At 40.5% G+C, this 15210-nt stretch overlaps 1 protein-coding gene across 1 annotated transcript; it reads right to left on the bottom strand.

Annotated features, from left to right (window-relative positions):
- Nucleotides 1-235: 235 nt before the first annotated feature.
- On the bottom strand, nt 236-13369 carry appl2 (adaptor protein, phosphotyrosine interaction, PH domain and leucine zipper containing 2). The gene is made up of 21 exons (XM_015964132.3): nt 12990-13369; nt 11702-11800; nt 9880-9939; nt 9570-9641; nt 8532-8619; nt 8415-8456; nt 8269-8327; nt 7764-7910; nt 6781-6863; nt 6496-6648; nt 5499-5687; nt 5354-5396; nt 5135-5191; nt 4965-5059; nt 3255-3410; nt 2831-2877; nt 2558-2732; nt 2138-2174; nt 1897-2052; nt 1760-1807; nt 236-590 (listed from the first exon to the last, which is right to left on the bottom strand). Exons 1-21 carry the CDS (start codon nt 13140-13142, stop codon nt 459-461), a joined length of 2091 nt encoding a protein of 696 aa, XP_015819618.1. The 5' UTR covers nt 13143-13369; the 3' UTR covers nt 236-458.
- Between the last annotated feature and the right edge of the window lie 1841 nt (nt 13370-15210).

Genomic DNA, 15210 nt, shown 5'->3' with positions numbered 1-15210 from the left:
TATAAAGGTACAAAGAGTGGATGAGAAATAAATGCTTTCTACATGAATAATTAAAGAATACATGAGTATAATAATAAACACCTCACATACAAGGTAACCAGATGATTACATTCTTCAAATACAAACACTTCAACTATATAAAATAAATGTAAACCTCACTGAAGGTGAGCCACTCACCACCTCCTCTTGGATGGCTGAGGTTCTTATAAACAACCGGTATCTATTGTGATGTGGATGGACCCATGCTGTTGTTGGAATGAAATAACAATCAAACTGGTGTTTTTTCCCATTACTTTGGTCAAACCACCTCTAACCAGGTCTAGTCGTACAGGTCGATGGAAGTAAACCACACTCTCATGTTGGTGTTACAGTACTAGTTAGTGCTAAGGGTCATGAGGAGAACTTTATCCAGGACAAGCCTTGCATTACACCAGTGTCTTTGCTGTTATTGGTTAAAATTAGGCCTCAGACTCCAGGTCCTCCTGCCCCTCTCCGTCGTTTGAGTCTCCTGTCCCAGGCTCAAGCAGCAGGAACTTGCCATCATTGGTCAGAGGCATGTTTTTCATTAGCTGGGCCAGAGCTTCTGGGTCCTAAGGAAAAAAAAAACCCAATTATTGTCTCCGCCTGAGCAAGAAAGGACTTCATTAACTACGAGTTAGAATATCTTAATTTGTGAGATTCTTAATATGCCATTTTTTTAAGATTAGTAACGTCTTTATGGTATTGGTAGGTAAATGGTGCCCTCTAGTGGACGCTGAAAATGATTTACTGCTGAAAATATTAAGCCTAAAACCTAATTAATGAAGCTGCATTTATTATAGAAATAATGTGTTTCATGACAGTAAATGTAATAAATGTCCTGTCTTAATGAGGATGGTTATGATTAAGCATTTTCTGTACCCTGCACCCATCCCCCCTCTCTACTGTCCACTCCTTGTTCCCTCCTCTCCATGACTGATGTCAAGTTGTTGTTGTTATTGTTGTTGTTAGCCTCAGGGCAACATGCCGATTATCACTTATAAGTCGCTTTGGACAAAAGCGTCTGCTAAATACATAAACATAAACCAGTAATTATTTATTCTAGGGACGCTCTGACTCAATCGCATCATTTTCTAAGGATCTAGAATCGGCTATAACATTATAGAACAACAAGCATGACTTTAAATTACTCTTAAAACAGATAACTGTAAAAGTAATAACAGTGGCTTAGTTTTATTTTGAACAAATTTGAGTACTTCAATATTCCTTGTTGTGTGGACGACATTAACACCGTGAGACGGCTGCAAAAACCTCTGAAACTTTTTTAAGATTTTTATTCCTCAGCAGGGTGCAAAGGCCCCAGTGTGCTTTAATGAGTAGAATGGATTCCATAAGAGAGTAATAACATGATATTAATGCAGATTAAAATTTTCAGAGGCAAATGGATGCTCTAATCACTTTTAGCAATGTAAAAAAAATCCCACGATGTCAATTATAAACAAAACATAGAAAAATACATGGATTCAACTGTGAAAAAGGTGATATAAATGTGCTCAAATTTCTGATTTATTTTCTCTGCAGAACTTTATTTTTACATTAGGCTGTCTTAATTCAATTAGCTTATAGCATACATTCTTACAGAAAATATGTTTAACTAATATTACACACAGAGACTGATGCTTTCAGTATTTATGATGGACATATATTTAATTGTTCTAAGTAAGCATCAGTAGTTTAGATTTCAGGTGCGAAAGTACAAGTCGTCCCTGTTTGTGTTTACCTTCTTAGCTTCTGTAATCTCCTTTGCCAAGTTTATGGTGTAACATATCTGTGAATGAAGGCAGGATTTTGTGGTTTGAGCATCAAATAAACACGTTCACATCCTTGTGAAGAAACAATAAATATGGGTAATCCGACCTTTTCACCCTCTGTGTTGCTCTCAAAGACGAAGGTGCTAAACGACGGTTCTCCCTCCTCGTTCCCGTCACTCCAGTCTCTCCCTTCAACTACGAAGCCCATCAGCCTCCCGTTCTCTTGGTGAGCTGCAAACTGACACACCTCTTCCAGCTGGAACTGAGATTAACATGGATGATTCAGACAACAGCAACAACAACAACAAAAAAAAACACTGATCCACTTTGTTTTTAGTCCCACTTACACTTATTCTTGTGACTTGAGTTTGTGGTTCTATCAGCCTGTGAAGGAAAAGAGGAATTTCTTGTTATTAAGCTAATTTGCACAGGTAAGTCTGGTATGTAATGCTTTCAGGTTATGATCGATCATGTAGAATTAAAGGCTTGGTAGCTATTTTTAAGTTAATATAATTATAAAGACATTTTTGGGGGTCAATATTGCAATATCTTGTAGCTATAAATGGCTCCAGAATAACAGAAATCATAGCTGTCTTGTTACTAGGCAACAAGTCTAAAACTGCTAAAAGACACAGGACAACATATTTTTCTCTGCAAAAGTAATTCACACCTGATTCCTTGATTTGTGCTTTTAGTTTTAAATCACTGCAGGGAAATGCATTTCTGCTTCTTAGCAGAGGAAACCTGTTGCACCTCTCTAGTCTCACCTGATGCTGCTGCTGGTGACCAGGAGGTGAGACTCGGTGGTCTTAAAGATGTTATGGATGGCGCGGGCAGCCAGCACCTGCCTCATGGCTTCGTAGATCACCTCCTGATTGTCCCCACACCGGACGGCCATGGAGCCCAGGAAACGCACGGCGAATACCTGCTGCAGGAGGGAGTCTGCAGAAGCGTACAAACACCAACAGGGTTAAAAACACGCGGGGGCAACTGAACAGAATGGAGCGTTAGGAAGAATTCTGGAGAACTAAAATGGGTACCATCGCTTTCTGTTGTACCATCTGTTTCTCCAAACGGATTTGTGCGCCTGAAAGGATGCAGGGACACGCATCAGAAAAAAAACAAACCAGAATAAACCTCCTGTGCTGCCTATTAGGAGGAACTCAGCTTCCTGGAAATTGTGTAATACACTCATTGTGGTCAGCATTTAGTAGATCATCATCATCATCTACCGGTACCTCATCTGTGCCTGTTTCTAACAACACACACACACACACACACACACACACACACACACACACACACACACACACACACACACACACACACACACACACACACACACACACACACACACACACACACACACACACTTCCTGCCTCACCTCACACACACACACACACACACACACACACACACACACACACACACACACACACACACACACACACTTCCTGCCTCACCTCCCCCCAGCTCTGTTCTGGTCCTGAAACTCAGACGCGGGCAGCATGATGTCGAACTGAATTGGCGTCCCAGGAGCTATCAGGTCCTCCGGTTCCGGAGCAGAACCAGATTTCTGGGAATCGCTGCGAGTGGCGTGGGCACCTCCTGGCTTTGCTCTGCAGGGACAAGAGGCAGAACGAGTATGAGCTCCAGGAAATAATGAAGCTGCTCAAAAGCAGCCACAGAAAATGTAAAACAGTCCTTCAGATCTGCTCCTGAAACGACGGAGTCCTAATCTACTTCTGACTGAGGAGGAAGTCCATCATTCTCCAGAGAAAATGAGGTCATAAAAAGCTGTGTTATGATTGTATTCTTGGTCTCCCACTGCAGTTTATTTAAGAGGGGAACTAGTAATAGATATAATTGACATGTGAGAACAAAAGCACTCTTCCTAAAATGTGATGTCACTAATTCCCCAAACGGATGATTAATAAGCCAAGGATGAAGGAAAATGGCAATGGAATGAAAAAGGAGATAAGCCTAAACTTTTACCCACACAGTTTCTTCTAAGTCAGCACATGTTTAATATGATGCATGGATTATTTCCCATAACCTAATCCCACGTTAACCAGTCTGTTAGCTTGATCTGATTATGAAACGTTTTTGGGAAATCTGACGAGGAAATGAGAGAAAATATGAATATTTAATCACTCGTTCTTATTGGCATGCTTTCAGCATTGTAAATAATAACATCTGAACCCAGGCTCTAGCTAACACCTGTGATTAATTACAGTTCAGGCAGCTCCTCGAAATACTGGTATTGTACATTTTGGTATTGCAATTATGGAAGATTCAAATAATTTTATTTCAATAAATTAACAATTCAGTGTCACTGATGATTATCCTAAGCTGGGGGGTGGCCACATGTAGCTTTTTGTAGTTTTGATCCCAAAAAAACATGTAAATAAATATTATTAATTTTCATGACCACTGTAGAAAGTCTAGTTTGAGTTGATTCTTTGTTATTCAAATATGTGATTAAAATTTCCTTTATTGCCTGATACAACGCCTGTGATAATACAGTTTCTATATCCAAACCTGTTTGAGGGCATCAGGCAGGCCCACCAATAGAGGAACCTCTCCAAATTCCCGGTCTGCACCAGTGAGGTATGCAAAAAGCAAAGAATTTAGATTTTTCTAAATAAATATTTCAAAAGATTTGTGAAGATAAAGCTGGAACTAGTAAAGCCATCATAAGGCAAGGTCAGCCAGCATTTATCAGCCTTGTACCATAACCTAGCTGGTCGTAATACTAGTAAGTGCAGACCGTTAGCTAACAGTCAGACAGGATGAGACAGACGGGTGTGATTAGCAGCTCTGCAAAGGTAACTTTCTTCATGGGAAAAGAGCAGAAGTAGCTTTTATGGCTGATCCTTGATCCTAAAACAAACTGACCTCATTTCTAAACCTTTAATGGCCGATTAAAGCTCACAGCTATTGAGTTGTCCCATTTTCACATCTATCACATTTTAAAATTATAATTATATGCCCAGGGTTTACAGCAACAGTTTTAAATATGTTGCCAGGTTCATGTGCATCGGCTGCAGATATATTTTTACATGAACCTCAATCAAAGCTAAAGCCTGCCAACCAAAAGTAAATGAATAAATGAGTTTTTGTAAACTTTAGCGGACCGACAGGTTATTCTGATTAAACTCGGTGCGTCTAACCTGTCCGGGTTGGGAGAGCCTTCCTGTCTCTTCTCAAAGCTGGTGATGGGGGTGACTGCCTGGATGGCGGTTTGGTTCAGTCGGATGGCCACAGCCTAACAGGATGGACACACACACAGAATATTTATCCTCATCGATTACGAACTTTTAAAGCATCTGCGTGAGCTTACCTCTGGGTTGTCCGTCAGGTAGATCTGTCTGGAAATGTTGTTAACCGTGCAAATCCACTGAGAGGGGAACACAAGGATCCACATTAGGTCGTTATCGGTTCTGGCCCGATTCACCCTGACATAACAACCCTTGTAATAGCTGCTATGATGGCCCAATAAAATGCGTCAGAGAGAAAACAAAAGAACATTCTGGGTTTAAACACCCTCTCTCAAACTAACCTCCTCATACTCCTTCTTGCTCTCAGCCTGCAGAATCATTGAACTTGGAGTAAACAAAGAAAACAAGGAGAATGAACTCAAACCAATTCAGCCACTTGTGTGTGTGTGTGTGTGTGTGTGTGTGTGTGTGTGTGTGTTTGTTTACGTTTTTCCTGAAGGGGAGGTTATCTGGAAACAGTAGCGTCTGTCCTCACACTCCACAGCCATGACGGAGCTGTTGTCCAGGTCCAGCACCATGCCGCCTGCCACGGCCCCCCGAGGCTGACACATCAGGTTCCCCCCCTGGGTAAAGAAGTACAGCCGGTCCCAGGCGGTGGTCACCAGACCTGTTTTACTGTGATGGCAGGAGAATAGAGTGAGTCCTTTTAATAATAAAATGCACTGGTTGATCATTAAGGTTTTGTTTTCCACTGAAGGTTTCAGATGTGCTCTGTTCAAACTCGTGAAACAATGAATCTGACAAATTATTTTCATTTTTCCACTCATGAAAACACAAATATCTGACTCATCATCTGGCAAAGGGAAAGTCTCTGTTTGTGGTGTGGACTAATTAGGTCATGAACCACCTGACGGTTTTTAATTAAACTGTCCAAAGAGAAACATTCTATCCCAGTCAATTTCAGCAGTTAGATTAAATGTAATGGCAAATTTAGAAAACACATTAGCTTGTTTTCATGCCTCTTAACCTTCTAACATAGTAGAGCTATACATTTTTGTGGAAATTTAAAAAAGATTTTAAAAAATGACTATTGGTATTGGCAGCTCTTATTCCACTACATCACCACACGTGGAACGCTGCAGTTTCATCCCCTCAAGCTGTTGTGGAAGTTTCCCTCCTCATCCATCCACCCTGCAATAGGCTGACAGAGCATGCTGTCATCATGTTGTCTGACCCACCTTATCTCCTTTGACACAAATATCCTTCTTCTTTGCTCATGTTTATGCAGATTTTGAGTAGGTTTTACAAAACGCTGAATCATTTAGATGTATTTGGTTATTTAGACATTTTCCATTCAATTAAATTCAGTTCAAAATACTTTATTAATCCCAGAGGGAAATTGATTGCACTTTTGACATGCTGACAGGTACACAATGAATAGAAGAGAGAGAGGGTCATGAGTAAAATATGTAATCAATCTCACTTCCTGATGTTGAGGTAACCAGCCTTTTGGATGAGTGTGCGATTGCCACATTCGGTGTCCTTATCGGGCATGTAGACGGTGTCATCCATTGACAGAAGCTCCTTCTGGCACGTACGCATGGCTTCTGCCTCTACGTCCAACTGGGCCTGGATACTAGACAGGAAGACCGCTGTTACAAACACATCAATGAGAATATGGAAACTATGTAAATAACACAGTTTCTGTTTATGATCACAAACCCAACCATCACTACTGCAGCACACGTTAAAATGAGAAGGGATTTACTTTTGTGTCATTTTTGACACCGAGTTGAGAAAACTTTCCATCTTCTTTGACACCAACTCAATGCCCTTCTTGAAGAAGCTAGCCTGTAATGTAGGAAATAGTAAGTTTTAGTTAGTTAGTATAAAATAATTTATCTTATACTATGTAGTTAGTCACATATTTGCTTTCAATTAAAATTTTATTGCAATTATACAAAACACAAGTCTAGACATCCAGACCAACCGTAGCGGTAACAAGAACTTTGGCTCTGCAGGTTGGTCTAGCCATGGTCCACTGTAGACTCAGCTGGTCGGCCATTGGCCAAAACAGTTTTAGATCAGGCCAGTCACAATGCTCTATTGACGCTTACACATTAGCGTCGGCATGGCCGGGTATGGAACCGGAATTTGGTTTCACACACGGGTCAGATTTGCATTTTCCAGTCCGAGGCGACACTTTTTCTCAGACGACCTCCCCAGCGATCTGACTGGGATTTAGGTGACACTACAAACTGATTGGCCAACAGAAATTACGCCTGCTGGCTCTGATTGGTGAGCAGAATTGCCAGGGGGTTCCCGCATATAAACTTTAGTTGATTGGGGTCTTGTTTCGTATATAGTAATATTTAAAAAGTTTAGATAAATGTAATGTTTAGTGTTTTAGTTCTTCCAGTTAAGAGCCCAATTTATTTCAAATATTCACTTTTATAATAAACAATTTGACACATTTAATTTTGTTTGAGTCTATTTAGTCATTTATAATTGAGTATTGTCGTAATAAATGTAAATGGATGGGTGGATGGTAATTTATAGTAAATGAAGTAAGTTCTATTAAGAGGGGATTCCATTTTTCCTGCATATTTTTATGAAAAAAGTAACAAAATAGCTATTTTTTAAGGTATTTAGTTACTTTGATAATATTGTAACTCAGTTTAACAAAGTAATTAGTAACTTTTATTGAATTGAAATTCTAATGACACGGGTCAGCTTAGTGTTCTGCTGTACCTGAGCCTGAGTGTAGCCGAGCATCGGTTCCAGCATGGCTACTCTCTTCCGGTACTGCAGGGCGTTGAGGGCGCAGTAGTACTGCAGCGAGGCCTGGTGCTGCTTCCTCCTGGTGTACGCCACCTCCTTCACCAGGTCAGCCTTCAGCTGCACACACAGAAGAGAGCTGAGCATGCAAATGTGCGTTCTATGTGTCCAGAAACAATCATCATAGTATGCAAAAACGGATCGAGCTTGCTGACATGCAAATTAGCAACAAGATGGTTTTTTTTTTCTTGGTCCATTTTAAAAATCTTGGTGCCATGCCGAATTCATGCAAAGTCTGTACTTGTGCACTTCAAGAGTCAGGCAGCAGAGGGGGGTTTATTTTATCATCATGTTGTCTCAAATGCTTATAAAACACTCAAACTGCATTAACAGGAGCATTGCTGACCTAAAGCTTGTGGCTGATGAGAGAAAAACCTCCATCCCAGAAGCTGAAACAGCACTTCTCATTTTACTTTACCTTCTCATTCTCCTTCTTCTTTGGCAGTCGACTGTATTTCACCATAGCTGCCTCATGTTCTGCAAGGCAGAAGTAAAATAACATCACTATCCAATAACGTTACTGTCTGTTATTTCTTACTTAAACTAGCACAAAACTGAACTCACCATCAGTGGCGATGCTGAAAATTTCCTTCAAAGTGCTAATCTCTGCAAAAATTCAATACACCATCATCAGTCTTAAACACTAGAAAGTTGTTTTTCCTGTATTCTTTCTGGTCGTACCTGTGAGGTCCTTCTCTCTGAACTGGATAAGGGGAAACACCATGCTGTCAGCCATCTGGCTGGCTAGCTCGGAGTGGAGCGAGTTTAGCTAAAAACACACAAACAGATGGTAAATGGATGGGCGAAGAACTTGTGTCATACAGCAGATGGAGTTTCTATCTTTCAATAACATTTTCAGCCAGCAAGCTAGGAAATAATTTCCCAGATACGGAGCTTCACCTTTATCCTGATAAGCTCACACTGTTAGTGTGTGTTCTGTGAAGAAAATAATAAAACCTGAAACAGCAGAGTCCCACTAAAAAGGAGCAAATCCTACCATTAATCCTCGTGTTTATCAACAAGCCGACATCCAGTTTCACCTGGAGGGATTAGCAAACGCTCAAGTCAACAAGATTGGGTTCAGAAGTTGAATTTAATCCTTGAAAAGAGTTCACCTGGGCATGAACCTGAGCTCCTATGGCTGACAGAGACAGGCCCATCTGTTTTAAAGGTGTTGAACGGTCATTTGATCAATACATTTGCAGCGGTCTCTGGTAGGAATGAATGTCTTGCAAGTCGCACTCGGGGCAAAAAAAGCTGGGAAACCCCTGGATCAGCGTGGACAAGTCTGCTGCAGCAGAGAGTTGTGGAACACGGCAGGTTTTGGAATCTTATCTCCTGATTTGTGTACATCTCTCTTCTGATTGGCAACAGCAACGTGGCTCTACCACCGACTCAGTTTGCTTTGCAACATTGATGTTTTAACTCCACAAATAACACAAGCCTGGAGGAGTTCTGCCATGTGGTGGAGTTGCTAATGCTAACAGTTAGCTTCTACTAGGTTAGACATTCTTTGCTGATTCCTGGACAATAAACCAACAACAGCCTTCCCTGTCATGAGCCAAAATGGGTGAGTCCATGAATGTTAAGCGACAATGACCCCACTCCACACACACACACACACACACACACACACACACACACACACACACACACACACACACACACACACACACACACACACACATGACAGAACAAACATGAAGCAGGAAGCCTCACCTCGCCCACTGTTTTTGAGAAGTTCTGCAGCGTGGCGATTACTTCTTCATCACCTTTGCCCAGAGCAAAATTCTGCACACAGCGATGAAAAATTCAAAACTACTGGAATAAATCTGGACCAGACACGTGACTTTGAAGTAAAGAAAATAAAATTCCAGCCACGTTTCCTAGTATGAGGCTTCCTAAAGATCTTTGTTGTTACCCGTTTTCGAATTTCTCCTCATTTGTAACTTTAAACAAAAATGAGAGTCATCACCCACGAGCTTTAGAAAGTTTACCAAGTTGTTTATAATTAAGAAAACTAACTTACTTTCTTCTCGTAATCCAGGAGTTGCCTTGAGAGCTGCTCCGTGGCCAATCCCATTTCACTCTAGAGAAAACGGGAAGACATTCTTGTTAGGAAAGGTTAATTGCATTGGTTCGGTCTTCATGTTCCTTTGTGTGTAATACAATAAATATAGAGTGAAGGAAAAACATTTGAGTCAGTGTTTCAATGAGATTTCCTCTGAATAAAGGCAGAAGTAAAAGTATACTTCATTTGAAACATCCTAAATGATGTTTTGCAGCAGAACTAGAAAATAAAAGATGAAATGGAAACATTTCAAAAGAAAACTTTAAAGGCATACTATGCAGCTTTTTCATGTTTTAAAATTATTTTCTTGAGCCAGTATGTGCTAAAATGACCCTTTACAGGGTTAATGAAAAGTCTCTCAGCCCCTTGTGAGCAGGATACCCGTTAACAACTTCAGCCTCTCTGGACCGCTGCCCTGAAGTCTCACTTTAGAGCAATCCATGTTTACACCTTAGAACAGATTAGTTACACCTGGTTAGCATTTATTATGTGTTTATCATGGTGGGGTCTCAGCAGAAAAAAGAAAACATTTATCTGATGAAGTTAAAAAATAAATAAAAGGACGTCTGACCACAATATGAGTCAAACAAGTCAACGTCGGACGTTTTCTGAATAATGAGAGCTCAGAGACAGGATTCCTGCATGTTTTAGATCGTGAACACAGCTGACTTGTTTGATTTAGCGATGAACTGCTCCTGTAGAAACCAATGAAGGCTGAGGAAACATTTCAGCTGTTAGATTAAAGGGATACGAGGCAGTTTTGGCTTGCTTTTGGCACCCCCTAGTGTCCGTTAATGAAACCAAAAAGTGAAACCTATCTCCTTGCTGTGCGTTCGTCTTTTTAACACCTTAATCTAACAGCTGAAAAGTCTCCTCAGCCTTCATTAGTGTCCACAGGAGTGATTCATCACTAAATCCAACAAATCAGCTGTGTTCATGATCTAAAACATGCAGGAAACGTGCTGAAAGCAGACTGCAGAGCTGGCATGTCAGTTCCGCAATACTAGGACTGAAGTGGAACCTAAGCTGAAAGCTCCTGAAATGCTCGCTCGATTCTTAAAGTACCGTTGTGTTCGCGCTGGATCTGTCCTAAGCAAGGAGAGAAAGGTTTTGACCTCTCCATTGCTACACACAATATTTGATTTGGGGTTAGAAGACATTGCTTGCTTCTTGTACAAAACCCACTAGCAAATGGAGATGAGCGGATGTTGTTCAGGGCGCTATTGTCTCATGTCCGTGCACGCACTCTGCCAGGCCAATCACCGTAGGTAGGCATGAATCTTCTACTTGCCAATCAGTGCCTAATGTACGGGTGGGGCCATATGGGCCCTGGCTGGACCTCCTGGGAGGAGGTCTGAAAAAAAGGGTTGGGACAGATTGGAAAATGTAGATCTGAACAAAAGTTACCCATTCGGGTCTGGTCCGTGCCAACCGCCACAACAGGGACCACAAGTGCAAGTGCGATATGCTGGCCAGAGAAGGGAGTGACATTTCATAAACCCTGTAAAGGGTTACTTTAGCTCATACTGGCTCGAGACAATAATTTAAAATTATGAAAAAGTTGCATAATATCCCTTTAAGGTGATAAAAGCAGAAGCACAAAGCGAGGAGGAGAGCTTCGGTTTCGTTTTAACAACAGAGAATTAGGAGGTGCTAAAAGCAAGGCAAAACTGCAAAGTTTCCCTTTAATAATTGTTTTTGATCAAATGAATGTTGTATTTTATCTGTGTTAGTTTCCCAGCAGCTCACAGCCAAAAGCAGGAAGAGGTTTATTTGGTACCTGTGCTCCAAACACCCGCTGCATCGTCTGCAGCAGCTGATTGGTGTAGTCTGTCAGCATGCCAGAATCCTCCTCAAACACACTCAGCAGAGAGCGCGTCTGTGGGACAAACACAGGAATGTCAATGGTTCTCCAGCTATGACTGGATTATTTCTTTGCCATCCAGTTACAGAAATGAACAAAATATTTTGCATTTATTGCCAAGTGCCAGAAAACTATTTTGGGAATTTTCACCTGATTTTGGTGTCTATGAATGTTTATGTCCAATGCACTTTATTTAACTTGTAGGCCAAAGAAAAAACACAAAAAACTATCTGAATTTGTTACTTTAGAAAAACAAAACAAAACAAAATACCTATAACGAGATTGTTGGGGGCTGAAAGAGTTAATATTAACAACTCTATATGCATTTGGATAATAAAGTGCAACGTTCACGTGAAACTGCATGCACGAGGATTTTACTGCAGGCTGCATATGTAAACGAAGAAAATCCTGTTCCTGCTGGATCCACTTAAACAGGTGTGGCAATGGAGAACAGATAGAGCAGGAGGCAACACACCCATTGCATTAGCTCTGTTTATTTATGGGAAATGCCTTTTGGTCTTTAAAAGACAATTCCCGGCCAAAAAGGAAGGGATTCTTGTATCTGTTTACATTTAAAGCAGGCAGATGTTAGATCTGTTCCTAGTAAGGAAACATCCTCCAGCATGCACTTTACTTGTTAGAGTGATGTAACAGAGCAGTAAATGGGTTTTGCCTAGAACTAGTTTATATCATGGCTAACCTCCTTTACTGAGATTAAACCAGTAAATAAATAACATCATTGTTATTAATGTCCTGTTGCAGAGTAATAGTGACTAATTCCAGTCATATGATTGAAATCCTCCCCACACAACAACCAGGCCTAGCTGGGGTCCAGTGCACACTCCATCTCCAAATCTCTCCTATATGGTGAGACAGAAGGTGCAGGAAAAGGGGAATTTCTGCAGAGTTTATGGCCCTTAAGTCTCTGGATGTATTTAAATCCTCCAAAGGAGCCTTTAGTATGACGGAGCTACTGCTGCAAATGCAACTAAAGACACACATGCAGATACGGAAACTGTTTATAAATAAATCGTAATTAGCAGCAGGCAGGCGTCTCCCCATTTCGTAAACAGAGAGCTGTCATCGAGCAGTGCAAACACAAGCTGAGCAGGAGCCCGTGTAGCGATGCTAGGCTAACGTCGCCGCTCGTAGCGTCAAGGTGCGTATACGGCTCTGAGACGCGATCAGAAACGAGCAGGCCTACCTGAGGACTGTCCTGCAAGGCATCCTCCAGGAGCAGCTTGTGATGTATGGCCGGCATCTTGTTAGCAGTGGAGGAGAAGGGAACGGGAGCTTGAATTATTGAGAGCGCGGACTCAATTTCCCAGAAGTCCTTGCGAGAAAGGGGTTGGAGCATAGACTGCACATACTTGGAGCCGGGCCCAGTCTGACCTCACCGCCTGTTTTCCAGCTCATGCAAAAATAAAGCTCTTGCTACTGAAAGAAAACAAACAACGATCCCAGAAAAATAATGGGTTTATATTCACTATATTTGTTTAATTGTGTGCTAAAAATGTCTTTCTGTTTTATAATCAGAAACTTTGAAACCAGTTGACGACATAATAAATATTTCTGCCACTCTAGTGTTAAAAGCGACGCTATGTGGTCACTTTAAGAACTGCAGCTTCAACCCTCGGAATAAGATTTTCTACTTATATTGAGAAATTTGTAACAATGACAATGTAAAGCATCACTCAAAATAAAATGGTCATTGAATAGAATCAAATGAACATATATAAGCAAACAAATAAAAAAATAAGTAAAATAAAATATTAAAATGAACATGAACCTATGACATGAACACACACAATGGCGGAAGTAAAAACAGTCCTACAGACCAAATAGCATAAAAATAGTCAGACAGAAGACACATACCACTATGTTGCTTTACATAACATTTTTCCATGAAACGAACCATAACTTAAACCTAGACCACCCAGCTAACGTTTTAAGGCTTTTTTTTAATTGGTAGAATCTCTGATGGAGGAAGCATATTGTCTGAAGTCCTCTTAGAAACTATTAAAAATCGGCATTCTACTTGTGACCCTACTCTTGTGAGCATGGAATTTAGCTAACAATATTATAAGATTAATAATGTGTTATTTAGAATTGCCAATATCTTTCTCATATGTGAAGAGCCCAAACAACACCTCTCCAATATAATTTGAAGTCTGGATCAATCTTGGTACATAAATCAGTACATTTTCAACCAAAATAGTTTGAAAAACCGACAATTCCCAAACAAATGTACAATAGTTTCTGGATAGTTGTTACAAAAACCGCAATTCACTTCAACGTCCTTCTTGAAACTGGACTTTATAAAAGTTATAATGGGACAAGTTCTACGTATAATTTTAAAGGACACTTCTTTAACTTTATTTGTAGTAAGAAACTGGCTAGGTAAGAGCCAGACATTTTACCATAATAGATCAGGTACAAATTTATTCCAATAAGAATGGACATGTTGGTATGTATAATTATTTTTATTCTTTTTTGAGGATGGAGTTGAGAAACACCTTTTGCCATCATAGGTGTGTGGTGGAGATATAGCCGAGATATAGCCATGCATATTCCAGCCGGGACTGCCGTAAACACCTTTGCATATTCATCTGGAGTAACAGGAACACCATATTTACTCAAGAATTCTTCAGATGTATAGGGATTGCCATCATTACCAAAAGATTTTTTTCTCTTGCAGCAAGGCACCAAATACAGGCCATAGTTGAAAGGCCATGTTTGGTAATTGCATTTCCTCACTAATATGTAATCAGTTTTTCCTGTAAACTCTCATATCACCGCTACAGTTCATGCAAATGCTGCACACACTCAGAAGAAATCCTGGGACATCAAGTCATTACTCACCATGTTGAGTAAGAGTTTGGCTGATCTTTGTCATTCTGCTGACTCTGATACTTCACAATGCTAAGAGGTCATTTTTGGCTTGTGAGTAACCGGTGGATGATGCGTTCTCAACCTTTTAGATGTCCTAATCAGACATAAAGGACCTCAAGTAGGCAAAGCTTGCATAATTTGCCTCTTAAATGCATTGCCCTTGTTGCAGGAAAAATGTCTGATTTTGTTGACAAATAATTTATTTAAGTTTGAATAATGGTCTAATTGACTCAGTGTGATGCCTCATTGTGCAGCGTCTTGATAACATAAACAATCATTTCCTTTTCAACAAGCACTCAGGCAGCCTGAGTATGAAAACATCCTTTAAATCTCAGGGGAACCGTGTTGTTTAATTGGCCAGGTAGTGGCTCTAATGTGCAGACAACACATTTCAGTCCCTACTTCAATTAACGGATTGCATTTGCTGACACCACCAAGTCTGCCCCTTAATTACATACGCTGATATCAACAGCTTTAAAAATGCAGCAAAGGATGATGCAAAGAACAATGTTGTCTCTTAACTTAAGACTGCA

This window comes from Nothobranchius furzeri, chromosome 4 (assembly GCF_043380555.1).
Source record: "Nothobranchius furzeri strain GRZ-AD chromosome 4, NfurGRZ-RIMD1, whole genome shotgun sequence".
In the NCBI taxonomy this organism is placed as follows: Eukaryota; Metazoa; Chordata; class Actinopteri; order Cyprinodontiformes; family Nothobranchiidae; genus Nothobranchius; species Nothobranchius furzeri.
This window is presented reverse-complemented; position numbering and strand designations above follow the sequence as displayed.

What these genes read in the sequence shown, in the direction of transcription:
- appl2 (XM_015964132.3), bottom strand. Translation starts at nt 13,142, where the DNA reads ATGCTCCAACCCCTTTCTCGCAAGGACTTCTGGGAAATTGAGTCCGCG. An exon ending in AGCGGGTGTTTGGAGCACAG is followed by an intron (nt 9,940 to 11,701) that starts GTACCAAATAAA and finishes CGTTTTCTCTAG; the next exon opens with AGTGAAATGGGATTGGCCAC. An exon ending in ACCTCCCCTTCAGGAAAAAC is followed by an intron (nt 5,397 to 5,498) that starts GTAAACAAACAC and finishes GTTTACTCCAAG; the next exon opens with TTCAATGATTCTGCAGGCTG.